At 44.4% G+C, this 16,304-nt stretch overlaps 1 protein-coding gene across 3 annotated transcripts in view; it reads left to right on the top strand.

Annotated features, from left to right (window-relative positions):
• Positions 1 to 16,304, top strand: part of SMARCD3 (SWI/SNF related BAF chromatin remodeling complex subunit D3) — a 1,454,082-nt gene that overhangs the window by 827,996 nt on the left and 609,782 nt on the right. For all 3 annotated transcript variants that reach the window (XM_086941345.1, XM_086941344.1, XM_086941343.1), the window contains exon 7: positions 7,040 to 7,141. In XM_086941345.1, coding sequence (XP_086797471.1) covers positions 7,040 to 7,141 — 102 coding nt within the window. The remainder of the gene's footprint in view (positions 1 to 7,039; positions 7,142 to 16,304) is intronic.

Below are 16,304 nucleotides of genomic sequence, written 5' to 3'. Positions count from 1 at the left end.
AATTACCAATCCCATTTCATTTCCCTGAAAATTAAATTCTTTACCCCTGAAATGATATACTCTCAGCAGCAGCTACTGTGTGACAAAGCAGTAAGACTGCGGCGCCCCATCTTTGTGCAAAAGCTGGTAGCTGATGTAAGGGTTGAGTAACGACCTGAATCTCACGAAATCTATTTTCCAAGAAAGAAAATTGTCTTTTTGAGAGGTAAAGTAAGGTTCATTGACGGTGGCACTAGTTCAATGATGATGCTTCTAAAAGTGGGGCAAAGCAGATTATTTCCAAAAATTTTAAGTGTATAAGCAATTATTGCTTTAAACCCAGATCATACAAACAGAAAGTTTGAAAATATGGATTATAATCTTGTTTTTAAAAACATCTCATACCTCTGCCGGTCGCACTTAAACACTTGTGTGCCGCTCTGACGACAATCAAGTCCCGGGATCAAGTGACAAGACCAATACTGTGCCTCCGTGGTTTTGTCAACATTCTCTGTTCACTCTGGTGCGGGGGCTTAGGAGGGAATGGGCCTAGCAGGCTGTAAAACTATAAGATCTTGCCCAAGAGGCTCAGGTAATGTGACTTCTCTGGAAGGGGGTGCGGGAAGGAAAAACAAAGCTCTCACCCGCCGGTGTGACCAATCTTAGAAGCATGTGTGTGCTTCTGGTCACCAAAAGGGTGGTTTGATTGTGGGAAAACAGCAGGCAAGACCCGCTCCATGGATCACCCATGTGATGGCTCGTACCCCCAGAGTAGACTCACAGGAAGGCTGGTTGGGGAACGGTTAATTGAGAATGTAAAATTGGAGTCTGCCTGCTCAGCGTTGTTCATGAATATTCTATCTCTTGTGAGAAGTTGTCCTGATATGTGATGCCCACTATTCTAGTGGGCACCCTGTATCAGTCCAAACAACCCTTATGGTGATGGTTGTAAAGTCAACCTTATAGACCAGCTATCCTAGTGGTAGCATGGACAAAGCAGTCTTAGGCTAAACTCATGAGGGCATGTGAAGCCAGCTGTTTTACCATATGTGACCCCTTTAATACCAAATGAAAGGACACCACACAGGTTATATATAAAATATATATGTATTTATTACTAACACAACCCCTCTGAACTCTTTATGAGGTCAGAGGCACAAGCACATAACAAGATACTTAATTATCATACAGTAAGTTGCACAATATACAGTAGAGCCCTAGGGGCACGTAAAACCATATACTAAAATAGTGGTATAAGAACCACGTCACGAACAAGGAATAGGCCTAGGGCCTAGGGAATCGTTGGGGCTACGCTGTACTACCAAATGTTAGGAAGCAGGAGGCCCACGGGAAGCGTGTGCAGTGTCTTAACACACACGTGAGTTACCATAGGAATACAATAGGAACGAAAGAATTGGAAACTAGTTCTTTTAGGACACTTCCGGATGGACTAGGAGAAAGCCACTGAAAACTAGGACACTAGGATAGTCAATACCCACAGGAGCACCGGAGTACTCGTGTTACCTCGCCCACAGGAGCCGGGTGCATAGGTGTCAAAGTGTGCCGGGTTTCGGCGCTGAATCCTATGGAGACCTGTGAAAAGATGCTGCAGGCGACCAGGAGAGAAGTGTCTGGTTGGATCCAAGGGCGGATCGAGGATGAAGAGTACCTGAAAGCAGAGGGGACATAGTCTGGGTCACTAGCCAGTGACCAGGAAGGAACCAGGCGATGTCGTGAAGCAATCAGATGATGTCGCGAAGCTTGTCTCTGCAGCCACGTAGACCAGGAGGTCGTTATACGGATTACTGTGGAAGCGAGGGCTCTCTGGATTCACTTCCTGACGGAACAATTTATTATGATCGACTGGACAGGTCGCCTTCGCACTTTTTGCTTGTTTACTCTCCAGAGTTGGATACCTTGAGGACACCTTAAGAAAAAATAGGCTGTTCCGATCTCTCAAAAACCTAGTTTCTACTCGTGGCAAGATCCCAATAGAGCCAAAATACAAATACAGGACATCCGTATCATTTTCATTTTACGTGATGATCAGTCACGCTTGAACACTTGAGTAAATACCTTCAATTCTTTGAGCAAGCAACTTGGTACTAGGAGCTGCATTGGAGCTTCTTTCATTGAGGAATCATTTGGAAATACTCTTTTTCGAAAAATAAGCCCTGAAGAAGTCCCTTGTGGACTTAACGCGTCGGCTGTTTGGTGTTCACTATTGAAAATAAAGAAAGACAAGAAAACATCATCTCTTGTGATTGATTATATTTATAAATACTGTCCTTTGAAGTAACTAGTGGTGCACCTTTGCGGTTGTTTAGTTGGACCAGGAGGTGTTGACGACGACTAGGAGCTGGGCACGGACTGTCCCACAAAGGATCTCACTGTCGGCGGTGTCGGCTTCTGGATTGGAGTCAACAAGCCTTGGCAAAGGCAACCCACGCAGGAATCGAAGATGGCTTCTGGTGCAGACCAGCAAGGTCTGCAGGGCTTCTCCTTTTCAGGGAAGCAAGGGCCAGCCTGGAGCAACCAGGCCAGCAGTGTAGATTCGTAGGTTCGTCGTCACAGAGGCCACTTGCCAACGGGCAAGTGACCGGACAGACGCGTCGAGCACAAAAACACTAGCAGGCCCCACGCGGCACTCGTGGAGTGTGGAGGGCTGTGCGTCGGTGTAGAAGGTGCTAGGGGCTGGGGCTTCTCAATCCCCAATGCACAGCTTCGAGGGTGCCTCGGGAGCTGCACAAGTAGTAAGGTGCAGGTTTTTGAAGATGGCCGTTCCCACGTCTCTCGTCGCCTCCACGGGTCTCAGCTTTGCTGTGGCTGTGGATCGGGCTCAAGGAAGTCTGGAAGTCTGGTTCTTGTCAGGCTCTGTGATCGGGCTCCGGCGGGAGCATCAACAAAGCAAACCGCAAATTGTTGGATGGTGCCTGTTTGCACAGGGTGGTCACTCCTTGACCACAAGGTAAATTCTTCAGTCTTCTAGTTGAATAGAATGTCGAAGGTCCAGAGTTTTGTTTCAAGTTTCAGTTCAGGATAAATCTAAAGTCTCTTGACTCAGCTCCTACCTATATACCAATCTGAGGGGCTGGATTGCCTGCTAGGTCCCTCCTATGGATGGGACCAGGGAAGGGGGTGGTTACACCCCTTTCCCTTTGTCCAGTTTCGCGCCAGAGCTGGGGCTGGAGTGCCCCAGCAACTGGTTTCAACCGGACTATGCAGGGAGCACCTTGTGTGCCCCTGGCAGTGTCTCATTTCATTCAGCCCTCCCTGCCCAAATACACTATGGCCTGTCCGGGGTGGTGCTACCACCTCCCAAGACAGGAAACCTATTGTCCAAGCCTCCCTCGCTGGAAGGACTCCCAGCAGCAGTGTTCAAACTTGTGTCTGTGGCAGCAGCATCCATTTTGTGATGCTGAGGCTCTGGTTAACTTTAACCGGGATTACTAGGAACAACATGTCTTCTTCCTCTAGAAGGGTGGAATGCTACCCCCGTCGCCAGAACTGGTGAGGGGATAGTATTCCAAAGTGTATGACACCTTACACGACATGTTTTGATAAAGCCAAACCAAAGTTAGCATTCAACCGCTAGGATGATAATGCACTATATGGTATGGCTATATCATAGAACAGCTAAAAGGACATGGTTCCGAAAGCTGCAGACAGGCTCAGCTCATGCTAGAGCACCATCTCACATAAAACCAAGCACTCTGCCTCCAGGATTTTCAAGGCCTGCCATAGGAGTGACTTATAGGTGTATATGTGTCTATATATATAAGATATAGGTATACTATATCTAAGCAAGGGGTGATTACACGACCTTGCCCCAGCTGGGTGATCAGACAGTTGTGTCAATGTGGAGGGCCAGCCAGGGGTGGCATAATATATGCTGCAGCCCCTGGTAGGCCTTGGATGCACCTATGCCCTGGGTACCTAAGGTACACCTTACAGGGGCTCACAAAGGTGACCCAATATCCAATTTGAGATGTACCTAAAGTACATGGAGTCCATTTTACAGTGAGAGCAGATAGCCTGGGGCCCTGATTAGCAGGATACCAGGCCAACTAAGTAAAAAACCTGCTAAACAGTAGGCAAAAAATCTGAGGTAACCATAGTCAGGTATCCACCTTCCTACATCTCGGACGAATAGCATTTAAAATTTGAAGGCGCAGTTGCATGCTCATATATGTTAGACAATTTTAGTGGGGCATACCCCGCCTCTTCTTCAAGCAATAATCCAACTCCATACGGAAACATAGATAAGAATCAAGCTGGGTGAAGGCTCCCATGTCTTCAGGAAGATTCAAACTGAAACTGACATCAAACAAGGTTGTGCATTGGCCCCACTTCTTTTTAATTTTTTTATATCTGACCTTTCTCCAGTATTCAACAGTGTTAATTGCCATCCTCCCCAACTAGACGGGACCCGGATCACCAATTTGCTTTATGCCGATGACTTGGTGTTGTTAAGCCACACAAAAGTGGGTCTCCAGAGGCTACTGGATGAACTGCTACCTTACACGACAAGAAATCGTCTAGAACTGAACTTGTCAAAAAGAAAACAATATCTTTTGGGAAGCAAAAATGGTCAATAGAAAGGTGGCACTTCAACAACACAAAGCTAGAATCAACTCCCAGTTATAAATACTTGGGCATCTTTCTCGACACAAGAGGTACTTTTACCAAGCATAAAGAAGCATTGAAAACCAAAGCCATGTCGTTAGAAGCGGCCGCTGCACAATTAGCAAAACAGTTACTAGGTCCCCGCCTAACTCCCGTGCTGAAAGTGATGACGGCTAAGGTAATTAACTCCTTGACGTATGGGCATGAGATCACTGAGGGCACAACCAGTGCATTAATAAACAAACTAACAACTAAAAAAAAATTAAAAGAGCCTTTCGGTTGCCAAGATCTGCCTCGTCAGCCCAAGTGAGACTTGAACTGGGACTACAAGATCACCATGGAGTGGAGGCAGGCGCATTTATTAAACTATGTAATAGACTGTGCCGTGCCCGGGAGGGATCCTTGGAGACCCGGCTATGGCAGGAAATACCGAAAAATCAGACCAGCCATAAGCATCGGCAACTCCTGGACCGCAGTTTACATTTACTAGGAGTAAAAGACCTCTAGGAAACAAACCCCTCCCACCCGGTGTTAAAGACCGCCATTAAAAACTGTCATATTGTGGTCCTTTCACCCGGACAGGGCAATACTGTCAAAGAGGAAACACGCTTGGGCTGTAATCTCCAATTTTAAAGTGATTGATCAGCCGCTCTACCTGTCAAGCACATACACACTTTATTGGTAATATATGTTTTTAGCCCGGAGAATGGGTGACTGGCCCTTCCTGAAGAACCTTCCCGAATGGCGGCGCCCAGGTAGCAGTACTGAATGCAGGTTGTGTGTCTATCATTCTGAAACAATGGAACACATCGTCTGTGCATGCCCTGCATTGCTTGTGGCCAGACGGTCATTGCTGCAAGGCCAATGTATCATGTTGGGAGTTTGATGTTGCCGCCAAGCAATATTGGCTGCTCTTAACCCTGACAACACCAAGCTAAACATTGGGCTTACGAAATTCGTCCACTAAGCGTCAAAACTACTGGAAGCCATAACCACATCCAAACCCTCCTCAATTTATCATGGCGACCGAGTTAACAGATCAACAATCAAATTGGAGATAACAACATCAGAAAGCCAGAGCGATGTCTCACAGCAGAACATTATTAGCCCATAATGGTCCCCCTAATTTTTAGTAATTTTAAATCCACAGTTTTAAACATTTATTATTGCCATATTTATCGTTCGATTTTGTCATGTTTTAAATTGTAAATGTTTTTTTTAAACCAATCAATAAAGAATGTATTACTTACTTAGACAATTTTAGTGTGCTGGTGCTGCCTCATTTACCGTGTGCCTCAATTGCAGTATTGTCAGAGGGGCGCTAGAATGCTAGAATGCGTGACTAATGCATTTTAATGGGGTGATAACGACACTAGCATTAAAATACGTTAGTTGAAAGCCTGATGCGACCCTACCCTAACCCAGCCCTGAAACTGTGAAAAGTAAAATTATTTTAACTACGTTATTATAATTTTATTTTTCCTTCTGAAACCGAGCATTTGTTAAAGTTTTCATGTTAATTGCAGCACCCGTCATGAGCTGAAATTAACATGAAAACCTGAACAAATGCACACATTCACCCTGCAGCCCAACTCTATTAAGAGAAGAAATGCAGCAATATAGCTGCCCAATATCGCTGCCAAGGTTTCAAAATGCTGTTTGGGACGGTTTCAAACCAGCCTTACCACCGTTCACGTGGATCTGTACGTTGAGGAAATGCACCATCTTTCCACTTTTTTAAGCAAAATGTTGGAGTAATATTTGGCGCTGCACCCACACACGCGGTCTGGTTACTGGCGCACATAGTCTTGGTTGCAGCGCACATCAGTGCTTAATTTGTAAAATAATAAGTGCCAGGGCTCTGACCAGGAGGCCACAGCAGCATGCATCACCCATTGCCCTTGTCATTTCTACCAAAACAACTACTAACCATCTCGCTCGCATGTAAATGCGACAGTTCAGATTATTCCAGGTCCCAAAAGCTAAAGGAATGGCTGGGGAGGCCGGTATTAGCATTTGTATTGTATATTGTATTCCTAAGCTACTGTTGTTCTGCTCATCTCTAAATTAGATGAGCAGCGCCTCCATGTGGTAGACTGTTTTAAGTATGGTGTTAACAATTAGGTGTCCGTGCCGAGGACTGGTAGCCAATTAAGTGTTGGTGCTTAGTACCGGAAAGCCCCGGCTCAAATTAAGCCCTGGCACACTAGACCTCACCCTAACGCACACAGAGGGAAAAAAAAAGAGGGAACAGGTCTTAATCCTTTTTTTCTTACTCTATTGCATTTTTATGAAACGTATTTTTATCATTCTGTCTTGTTATTTACATGTGTGATACTTCCCTTTATGGATGCCACAGTGCATACAAATAAAGTTTTCTTTAATTGAATTGACTGGGAGAGGGGATTTAACTGTGAATACGTGTTAATTGCAGTGGCACCGAACTCCAACAACACAGGAGACTGATGGTTTTCAGGTGAAGAGGCCTGGGGATGTCAGTGTGCGATGCACTCTCCTGCTAATGCTGGACTATCAAGTAAGTCTTCAGGTGGATCATATCGCACATCTTAAATTATCTGTTCCCTTACATCCTTTGTACATTCTATTGTTTTCTGTCTTTCAACATTTGATTCCTTTCATTGTTTGCTCTCTTCCATTATTTTGAACTTTTTGTTGATATTTTCCTGTCCTTGTCTTATTGACATTCTGGGCATTTTTCTCCCATGTTGTGGTTGGGTCAAAAAAGGTGTGGGAAAAAAAAAGACTTTTTATTTTGACCATCAACCATAGACTGAATTGGTATGATTATAACGCTAACTGCAAACCCACATGGTTTTTAGTCATTCAACACTGTATTACAGGTGTACTAGGAAAGCCTGAAGACTTAGCTGTTGAATAATTCACTCATCGACCTTAAAGGAGCAAAATATGTTTTCTCAATGTGTTTCTATAAGGTTTCCTGGGTTTTCGGTTATTAACAGTACTCTTTTTAGTCCCTGCCTTATGTGTCATTATGGGTACCATTAGGAAGACTTGCAGTCATTGTCCACTTCTTTGTCTCCAGTTGAATCACAATGATTTGAGTGTTAGCCGCATGTGGGTAATGTGCTTTTAACACTGCTGCCCCAGGTTTCCCTTAGGAGTATGCCTGTGCGACATTCACACCAGGGGTATACAAAATTTGTCACACCAACGTCAATAGCGGTGTGGAAGTTTTTATATTATCTACTTGTCCTATGAACAGAAGGCAACATAATTCTACATGTTCTGTAATACAATCAACTTGCCCCACCTACTCCCTAAACCAATCAATGTCTAATTTGAGCTAATCCCAAAAAACACATACAAAATACATAAAAAGCATTATAATGCAAGTAAAATCAGTAGTTTCATATCCTACACAATGTGTACAAAGTTAATCAGAAGTCCATTACAATATCAGCCCTTGCCTCTTCCTTAAAAGACATGCAGTATAAGAAAATGTGTTCAGCCTGAAAACAATAATTGTGGGGGTGTCAAAGAAAAAGACTCTCAATGCAATCTGATAGTGTCTGATTCCCCAATTTATACTCAGCCGTCTTATCCACTTTCTTCTTTTGCTTTATACGCCAGGCAGTGAAATATGACATGGGTGCGGTAACAGAGCAGGAGTTTTTCTTGACCACTGACACCCAGACTACGAAGCCCAGAATCCTAAGGCTTTTGAAGGAGGAAGGCGCTATAAATTGCATCGCGCTTTCCCACAGCGCAGGCGTGCGTGGGCTAAGTCGGGCCCGTCTGAGCCTGTCCGAGGCTGACTAAAGCTGTGCTATCCCTCTGAAAAGTAGTTCCTAATTGAATTCCTCCTTATGTTAATCTTTTATCATAGGCAAAAGGAAAATTGCACAGAAGCCATCCGGTAAAGTCAACCCTTCTTCAAATTTAATTCCTTTCTCTCTGAAGTAATGGACCTAATACACAATGCAATTCTTTTGTAGAGGAAAAGCTTGTGGCTACATGGTGGACAGTAAAGATGGCTTTGCTAAATCCCTTCTTAAATTTTTTAGAAGGGCGGAGTACAACATCTTCAGGTGTTCCCCAGTGCTCATTGCCTGAGATACTAATGGATAACCCCTGAGTTGTAGACCCCTCACTGAGTGCCATTACCGCTTCTCCACCTAAAGCAGTAAGTTCGCCACCCGCTAAAAAGAAGAGAGCTCAAATGAGATCTGCAAGCTCAGAAACATCACTTTCTGGCCCTGGACTTGTAATAGGTAGCTCCGGATCAAGGAATAAGTAGGAGACATTGAGCCAAAATGAAACTGAGGGTATTGAGTTTGACCTATTTGTTAAGTCCTTGTCTGATAAATTTGACTCATTGGAGCAGCTTGTGAAATTAACGTTAAGGCTCTTGAGGAGCAAACATGAGGCTTTTGAGTCACTGCTAAAAAAGCTTTCGACAAGTCCAAGACTTTACCAGCCAACCCCATCAGGCGTGACAGTGTCACTCACAATAAGAAACCTGTTTAGCTAACTAAAAGTGGGGCGTCTTAGACCCAGAGTGGATAATTTAATGCTGATAATTGTCAGGAAAGTCCCTCGCAACAATGTAGCACTGAAACATTCTTGCTTTATAAGAAAGATGCCAAGTCAACCAGGAGTAGGGTGTGTTCAATTTTGTACACATTCTAACATAATGAAGAAGCCAGCAAATGGACATACGATTTCTTGTCTTGAGACAGCCATTGCCTCTCATTTATGATCTTAGTATGTCCCTCATCTACCCCATGAGACTGCTCCCTATGTCATAATATTACATTGGTATTTAATCTCCTAAAATAAGGTAACCATTCATCTGTTAATGATTTATTAAACCCATAACTTACAGTTACCTTTGCCATGAAGGAATTGATGACAGCCTTAGACAAAATCAGTAAATAGAAGGCTGCAGGCTTGGATGGTGTCTCTGTGAACGTTTATAAAAATCTCATTACCTCTGGGCCCCAGTTTTAACAAATGTACGCAATGCAGCATAAGGTGGCTTCCTCCAGCCTACATGGTTGGAGCCTGATATTCCAATTTTTAAGAAAAGTAACAAGGGTGCTCTGTCTTGTTATTGCTCAATGTTCCTGTTAGACTGTTTAGCGAAGCTCAAGGGCAGGGTCATCTAGGAGAAAATGGAGCTTTGAGTAAAAGAGCAGTCTATTTTAACAAAATCACAATTTGGGTTTAGAAAGGGCTTGGGCACTATTGAACAAGCATTAAACCATAACCTGTTAGTCGGGAAACATACAAGGGCAAAATTTGGATCCCTCCAACTGTATCCAACTGTATTTTATGGACTTGAGTAGCACCTTCAACTTGGTTAATCATAACAAGTTGTGGCATACCCTGAAAACATTAGCTGCCCCTGAAGACCTAGTAATATTGCTGTCTAGCATGTACTCAAACTTGTCTGCAAGTGTTCGATAGGGCCCCAGTGGAGAATGTACTTCGCCATTTGAGAAAAAGAGGGGCGTAAGACAGGTGTGCGTGTTGACACCCTTCCTTTTCTCCCTCCATATTAATGGGGTGGATGCAGAACTACAAACACCCACCTCAGATTGCCTAAGAGTTGGTTGGTGAAAGGTATCCACATTGTTATACACAGACAATGCTGTACTGATGTCACAAACCGTGAATGACATCAATAATTAACACTTTTATTGTATACATGGAGAGGAGGATTTAAAGCTTTATCTTGAGAAAAGTTTCACCATGATCTGCGGAACAGGAAGACCTAAGACATGTTTACATCATGTAAATGGGATGCACATTAAGAGAATATAAACTTTCTCATATTTGGGGATCCAGTTTTCTTATACAGGTACAGGGAGTAAGCATACAGAACATGTGTCTACCAATTTATTACATTCAACGGAAGAGATTTTTAGATATGCTATGAAGCTTGGATCCACACCTAGAAGAGAAATGTTGGCCTTATATAATAGTAAGTGTCTAGATGTGGCCTTGTATGGGGTGGGACTATGGGGTTATGGTTCCAATATGATACTTTAAAGGAAAGAGAACAATTTTCTTACACGTCTACTCCCTATCCCACAATCAACTTCTGTATCCTCTATTCATAGGGAGTTAGGTATCTCCAGCACTGAGGATATTTTATATTTCAAGCCTGTTCTTCTTTGACATGTGGTATGGTGTAAGCCAGAAACCTTCTTACGAGGGACTTTTTCAAAGATTGTCTTGATTTAGACCATGCCATTAGGATTTCTTGATTATATAGCATTACAATTATTTTTTATATTATTTGGTAGATCAAGAGTGTAGGAGAGTAGGATCTGCTTATTATAGTTACCCCCGCTTTTTGCTGATGTTTCACTGTTTTTTACTTAAGTCTGGCTGGGGTCCTGCTTTCCAGGACCCCAGCCTAGCTGATTCCTCTCTAAAATGATTCCATGTACTTTAGGTACACTCCAGATTGGATACTGGGGTACCCTTATGAGTCCCTAGTATATGGCATTCCAGGTACCAAGGGCATAGGTACCCCAGAGACCTACCAAGGGCTGAAGCATATATTATGCCACCCCTGGGCAGCCTTCCAAAATGACACCACTGGTCTGCTACAGCAGCCTGTGTAAGGCGGTGTATGCACCCCTTACTTAGATGTAGGTTCCCTATATCTACCTTATATCACTACACATATAAACCTATCAGTCACCTCTATGGCAGGCCTTATCAATCCTGAAGGCAGGGTGCTGGGTTTTGGGTGAGAGGGTGCCCATGTATGAGCAGGGCCCCTCTGCAGCCTTCGGAATCTATTCTCCGGGGTTGTTCTGTGATTCAGCCATGGGATCATACCTCCCCGCCAGTACTGGTGGCGGAGGTATGATTCCACCCTTCTAGAGGGAGAAACATGGCCACACCGTTACACCCGGTACTAGGTTAATAGAACCCTGGCATCACAAAATGAATTCTGCAGCCACAAACACGAGTCTGGCCTCCTGCTGCTGGACGAAACTCGGTACAAAAGGGGATTGAAGACGGCTGGAATGCCAGAAACCGGTCTTCGGAAGCTTGTTTCTGGTCCAGGGAAGACATGGCTTGGCAGTTCGGGTTTGATTGTTCCCATGAGGCACAGGGTGAAGGCTGATTTGCATATGGCCATGTCTGAACTGGGGTGGCTGAGTGGGCTAAAAAACGGTGGTGGATTAAACCCAGATCTTTTGACTGGGTGTGAGTGTTTGATTGATTCAGATGCTCCGTCCATCACCACCCCCTTTCGGACGAAACTCCGGCAGGGGAGGCCTGGACAATAGGTTTCCTGTCACAGGGAGGTGTCACCCCATACCAGACAGGCTTTAGTGTATTGGGGTTGGGTGGGTGCACTCCAAGAGTGCTTTGAAGTCTGCACTGGGGGCACATTTGGTGTCCCTGTGCATAGCCCAGTTCAAACCGGTTGCAGGGGCTACCAGCCCCTGCTCTGGCACAAAACTGGACAAAGGAAATTGATGTAGCCACCCCTCTTGCCAACCCCTCCCATAGGTGGGTCCCCAGAGTTTGTCCCACCCTTTCCTTGGGTATGATGTAGTAACCCCTGACGACAGGACTTTCGATTTACCTGGACGAAACTCTGATACTGAATCCTGGAACTTCGACGATCTACGAGGCGCTAGATGACTGAAGGATCTGCCTTGGAGCAAAGGAGTTACTCCCCTGCGTGGCAGTCATTAAAGACGCATCTGACCGGTTTGCATCTATGAAGCTCCCGCCGAATTCCGAAGAAATTGCAACATAGGTGTCCCAGACTTCTCAGAGGCCAACCCGTGTCCCCAGCAAAGCGGAGACCCGTAGCCCTCGTTGGTACCGTGGAACCGGAACCCCTGAACACCGCAAGTGCATATGCTTCCTGACGATCCTTCAGGCTGTGCATTGGATTACTTGTAGCCCTGACACCGAGCAGTATTTCCACCGAAGACTGCCGACCTACACTCCACGAGGGTTCCGTGAGCCAGCCCTTTGTGTTTTCTCTCGAGGTACCTTCGCGATCCCTGGACCGTCCACCTGTGGGTCCCTGAGAACCCAATTTTAACTTTCCTTGGGCTTCCCTGGTTGCTCCAGACGTGCCCTGACTCTCCACTGCTTGGGGAGTCCTCTGGACCTTGCTGGTCCACACCGAAGCATCTTTTGTCTTACTGTGTGGGTTGCTATTGCCAAGTCTTGTTATGTTCAATCCGAGCACTGACGCTGCAGCACTCGACATCCTTCGTGGGACAGCTCTAATCCAGCGCCTGGTCATCGTCGATGCCTCCTGGTCCTCGTGGCTGCAGAGTCAAACTTCACCTCTTCGCATCTGAATCACCCGACATCGGCTGGCATTCGTCTATCGTGCCCCTGGTCACTGGCAAGTGACCCAGACTCTGTCCCCTCTGCTTTCAGGTTCTTCACATCTTCGATCCAGGCTTGGATTACACCGGACACTTTCCTTCTTCACGGCAGCAGCCCTTTGCAGCAGATTGCCATTGAAATCAACGACGATTCCCAACATCATTTGACACCTATGCACCCGGCTTCCCTGGGTGAGGTAACTCGAGTACTCCGGTGCTCCCATGTGTGTTGGCCCTAGAACCCCTTAAGTCTAAAGGGGTTTGCTCAAAGTCCTCTCCTAAGTGTCCTTAAACGTTAAAATTTCAACCGCGACTTTCCCCATAGAAGCTAACGATGCTCTCAACTGTGTTCCCACACTGCATGCGTCCCCCGTGGGTCCCCTGTGTCAGTACCTTGGGTAGTTCCTTGGGGTTCCAGCGATTCTACATGCTCTAGGCACTGTGTCTAGTCAAGTAGTGGTTCTTATACCACTTTCTTAATATATGGTTTGGTCTCCCCCTGGGGCCCATTGTATATTGTGCTATATACTGAAGTTCTATTGTGTACCTTGCTCTGTAATGTGTATATACAACCTAAGAGAAAGGGTATAACAGGCTACTCTCCTACCCCTCAATCACAATTATTATCAACAAAAGAAGCCTACTTTTGTGAATTTCTAAAAGACAAAATAGCCTAGGTGAAAAAACACACAGTGACGGGACTATGTATGTGGTCAAAAAACAAACGGAAAAGAAACAAGAAGGTAAGACTATCTTCTAAAAGAACCCTCACTCACCCTAGTGGTGACATGCTTCATCATGGGGTTCGTCACAGGAGGGACCGAATATCCCCCCTGTGTGCTTCGACGCCTGCAATTGCAGCGGAGCTGGTGTTTATGATAGTGTGATCAGTGATCAGTGAATTAAAAGATCCCAATTGGACCCCAACAACTTTATTAAAGGGCCAATTGTTCATGATAAATAGTGTGGTCACTTAGTGGAATAAATTAGAACCCTAGTGACTCAATGTGGATGGTCAACATGTTTCTGCTGCATTTGCTATCTTAGCTCAGCTTTCATCAGGACCAGTTTAATAATCGAAAAAGCCATCCTCCGGGGGTCCACACACGCTAAGGTGTGCCCACACCGTTAGGAACAAACAAAAGAAGACCAAATTTTTATACTCTCCTTTAATAAACTCACGGTTTTACCCGCAGTCAGTGTTCCTGCATTTTGCCCGGATAGTAAAACTCTCACTGGCGTCCAGATCCGGACGCCAGTGAGAGTTTTACTAGGTTCCAGGCGGCGAGTCATCCTTGTGAAATTAAAACGGGACGTGAAAATATTGCCACACTGAGTGTCCATGTGGCACGTCGTTTCTCTACACAAAATTGTATCCGGGCAAATTGCAGGAACACTGACTGCGGGTAAAACCGTGAGTTTATTAAAGGAGAGTATCAAAATGTGATCTTCTTTTGTTTGGTCCTAACTGTGTGGGCACACCTTAGCGTGTGTGGACCCCCGGAGGACGGCTTTTTTGATTATTAAACTGGTTCTGATGAAAGCTGAGCTAAGATAGCAAATGCAGCAGAAACATGTTGACCATCCACATTGAGTCACTAGGGTTCTAATTTATTCCACTAAGTGACCTCACTATTAATCGTGAACAATTGGCCCTTTAATAAAGTTGTTGGGGTCCAATTGGGATCTTTTAATTCACTAATCACTGATCACTCATCACACTATCATAAACACCAGCTCCGCTGCAATTGCAGGCGTCGAAGCACACAGGGGGGATATTCGGTCCCTCCTGTGACGAACCCCATGAAGAAACCTTGCTCTGTAATCTCATAAAGAAATTAGTAGAGAGTGTTTAGTAATAAAAACATATATTTTCTATATACCTTCTGTGGTTCTCCTTTTCATTTAGACATGCAAGAGGTTATAATCTGGTAAACCAAGCTGCTTTACACTCCTTCAAGATTTCGCCTGAAGGCTGCTCTCCATAGCTACCACTAGGATAGCTTTCAATAAAGGTTGTCTTTAAACCTATCATCAATAAGGGTTGTTCGGACTGGTGCAAGGAGCCCACTATAACTAGTGGACGGCATATGTCAGGCCAACTTCTCACAAAGAGCTTTTGCAATCACTAATGGCAATAGCTCGCTATTCAAAAATAGAAATAAAGGCCCTGTTTATTACTATTAGTTAGCACGAAAGAGCTTGAATGGAGTCCCGTAAAGAAACACTGAAAGATTCTCCTCCTATTGTACATAAGAGTGGCACCCAACTTTATCTTTTAAATGTCCCAAATTTGTTTCATAGAGGTATTCGTACACCGTTTCATTTGAGCTCAATTCACCATATGGTGGCATTCCCTATGCCGAGGCAGTGGAACATGGTTAAGCTCCCATGCCCTTGTGATGGTACATCAATACAATGTACTATGCGCTTTGTATTATTTTGTGAGTTTGCAGTTTTCGAAGAAGGCTATTTTTAAAACCGTTATTTCTAAATAGGAGTTTTACCACATGTAAACCAGCACTTTCATATTTGATTAATTTACATGTGGTGATGGTCATTAGCGTGGTTATAAACTTTGTTTTGCAGCGTGAACCTTTTCTGGATTCACATTGATCCAGCGAGACACCAACCTGCGGACAAGGTTCACTGAAATCCACACATTCTGCACTTATACCACTCTCACTTACAATATCCGATCGATGAAACCTCACTGGAGATCAATTTTAGGGCTTTCCTATATGTTAGTGCCTAGTGCATTGAACCTATTTAAATTCTAAGCCCTTCCTTACTCTTGGATCTATTTTAGTTGAATTAGAGTTGGTAATTAATGACATTTAAACATCTACCTGTTTATTCATGGAATAACCACAGTTTTATCTGAAATATTTTAGTGAATTGAATACAAATTACAGTGTTAACTCCATCCTTATGAAGAGGTAAGATTCGGTTACCTAAATTAGCCTATTAATTTTAATGATGAGTACCTCAGGAAAAAGAGGACAGAGAGAAAAGGCACATTGATACAATACACAGATTATAATTACCTAGGATGGGGCAAGATCAGACCCCTCTGGCCAAGAATTTGGGGCCCGCAGAAAATAACAGTTAACCGGTTCAGAACAGGATTAGGACACGACAGGTCACCTCTTCTGGATTTAACACCAGCGTCAAACCCTTCTTTGATACTAGTTTCTCTCCTAGGATGTCTTCCGCAATCTTGTTCCTAGTTCCCTCGCCTCCTCCCGCAAACCTCGTTCCTAAATTTATTTGTAAAATTCTAAGTCTGCTTTCTAATAAATTGATCAGCAATCAGACAGCATCTCTATCTCTCAG

Source organism: Lissotriton vulgaris, chromosome 10, assembly GCF_964263255.1.
Source record: "Lissotriton vulgaris chromosome 10, aLisVul1.2, whole genome shotgun sequence".
Lineage (NCBI taxonomy): Eukaryota > Metazoa > Chordata > Amphibia > Caudata > Salamandridae > Lissotriton > Lissotriton vulgaris.
The sequence above is the reverse complement of the archived record's forward strand: the minus strand, read 5'-3'. Positions and strand labels throughout refer to the sequence as shown.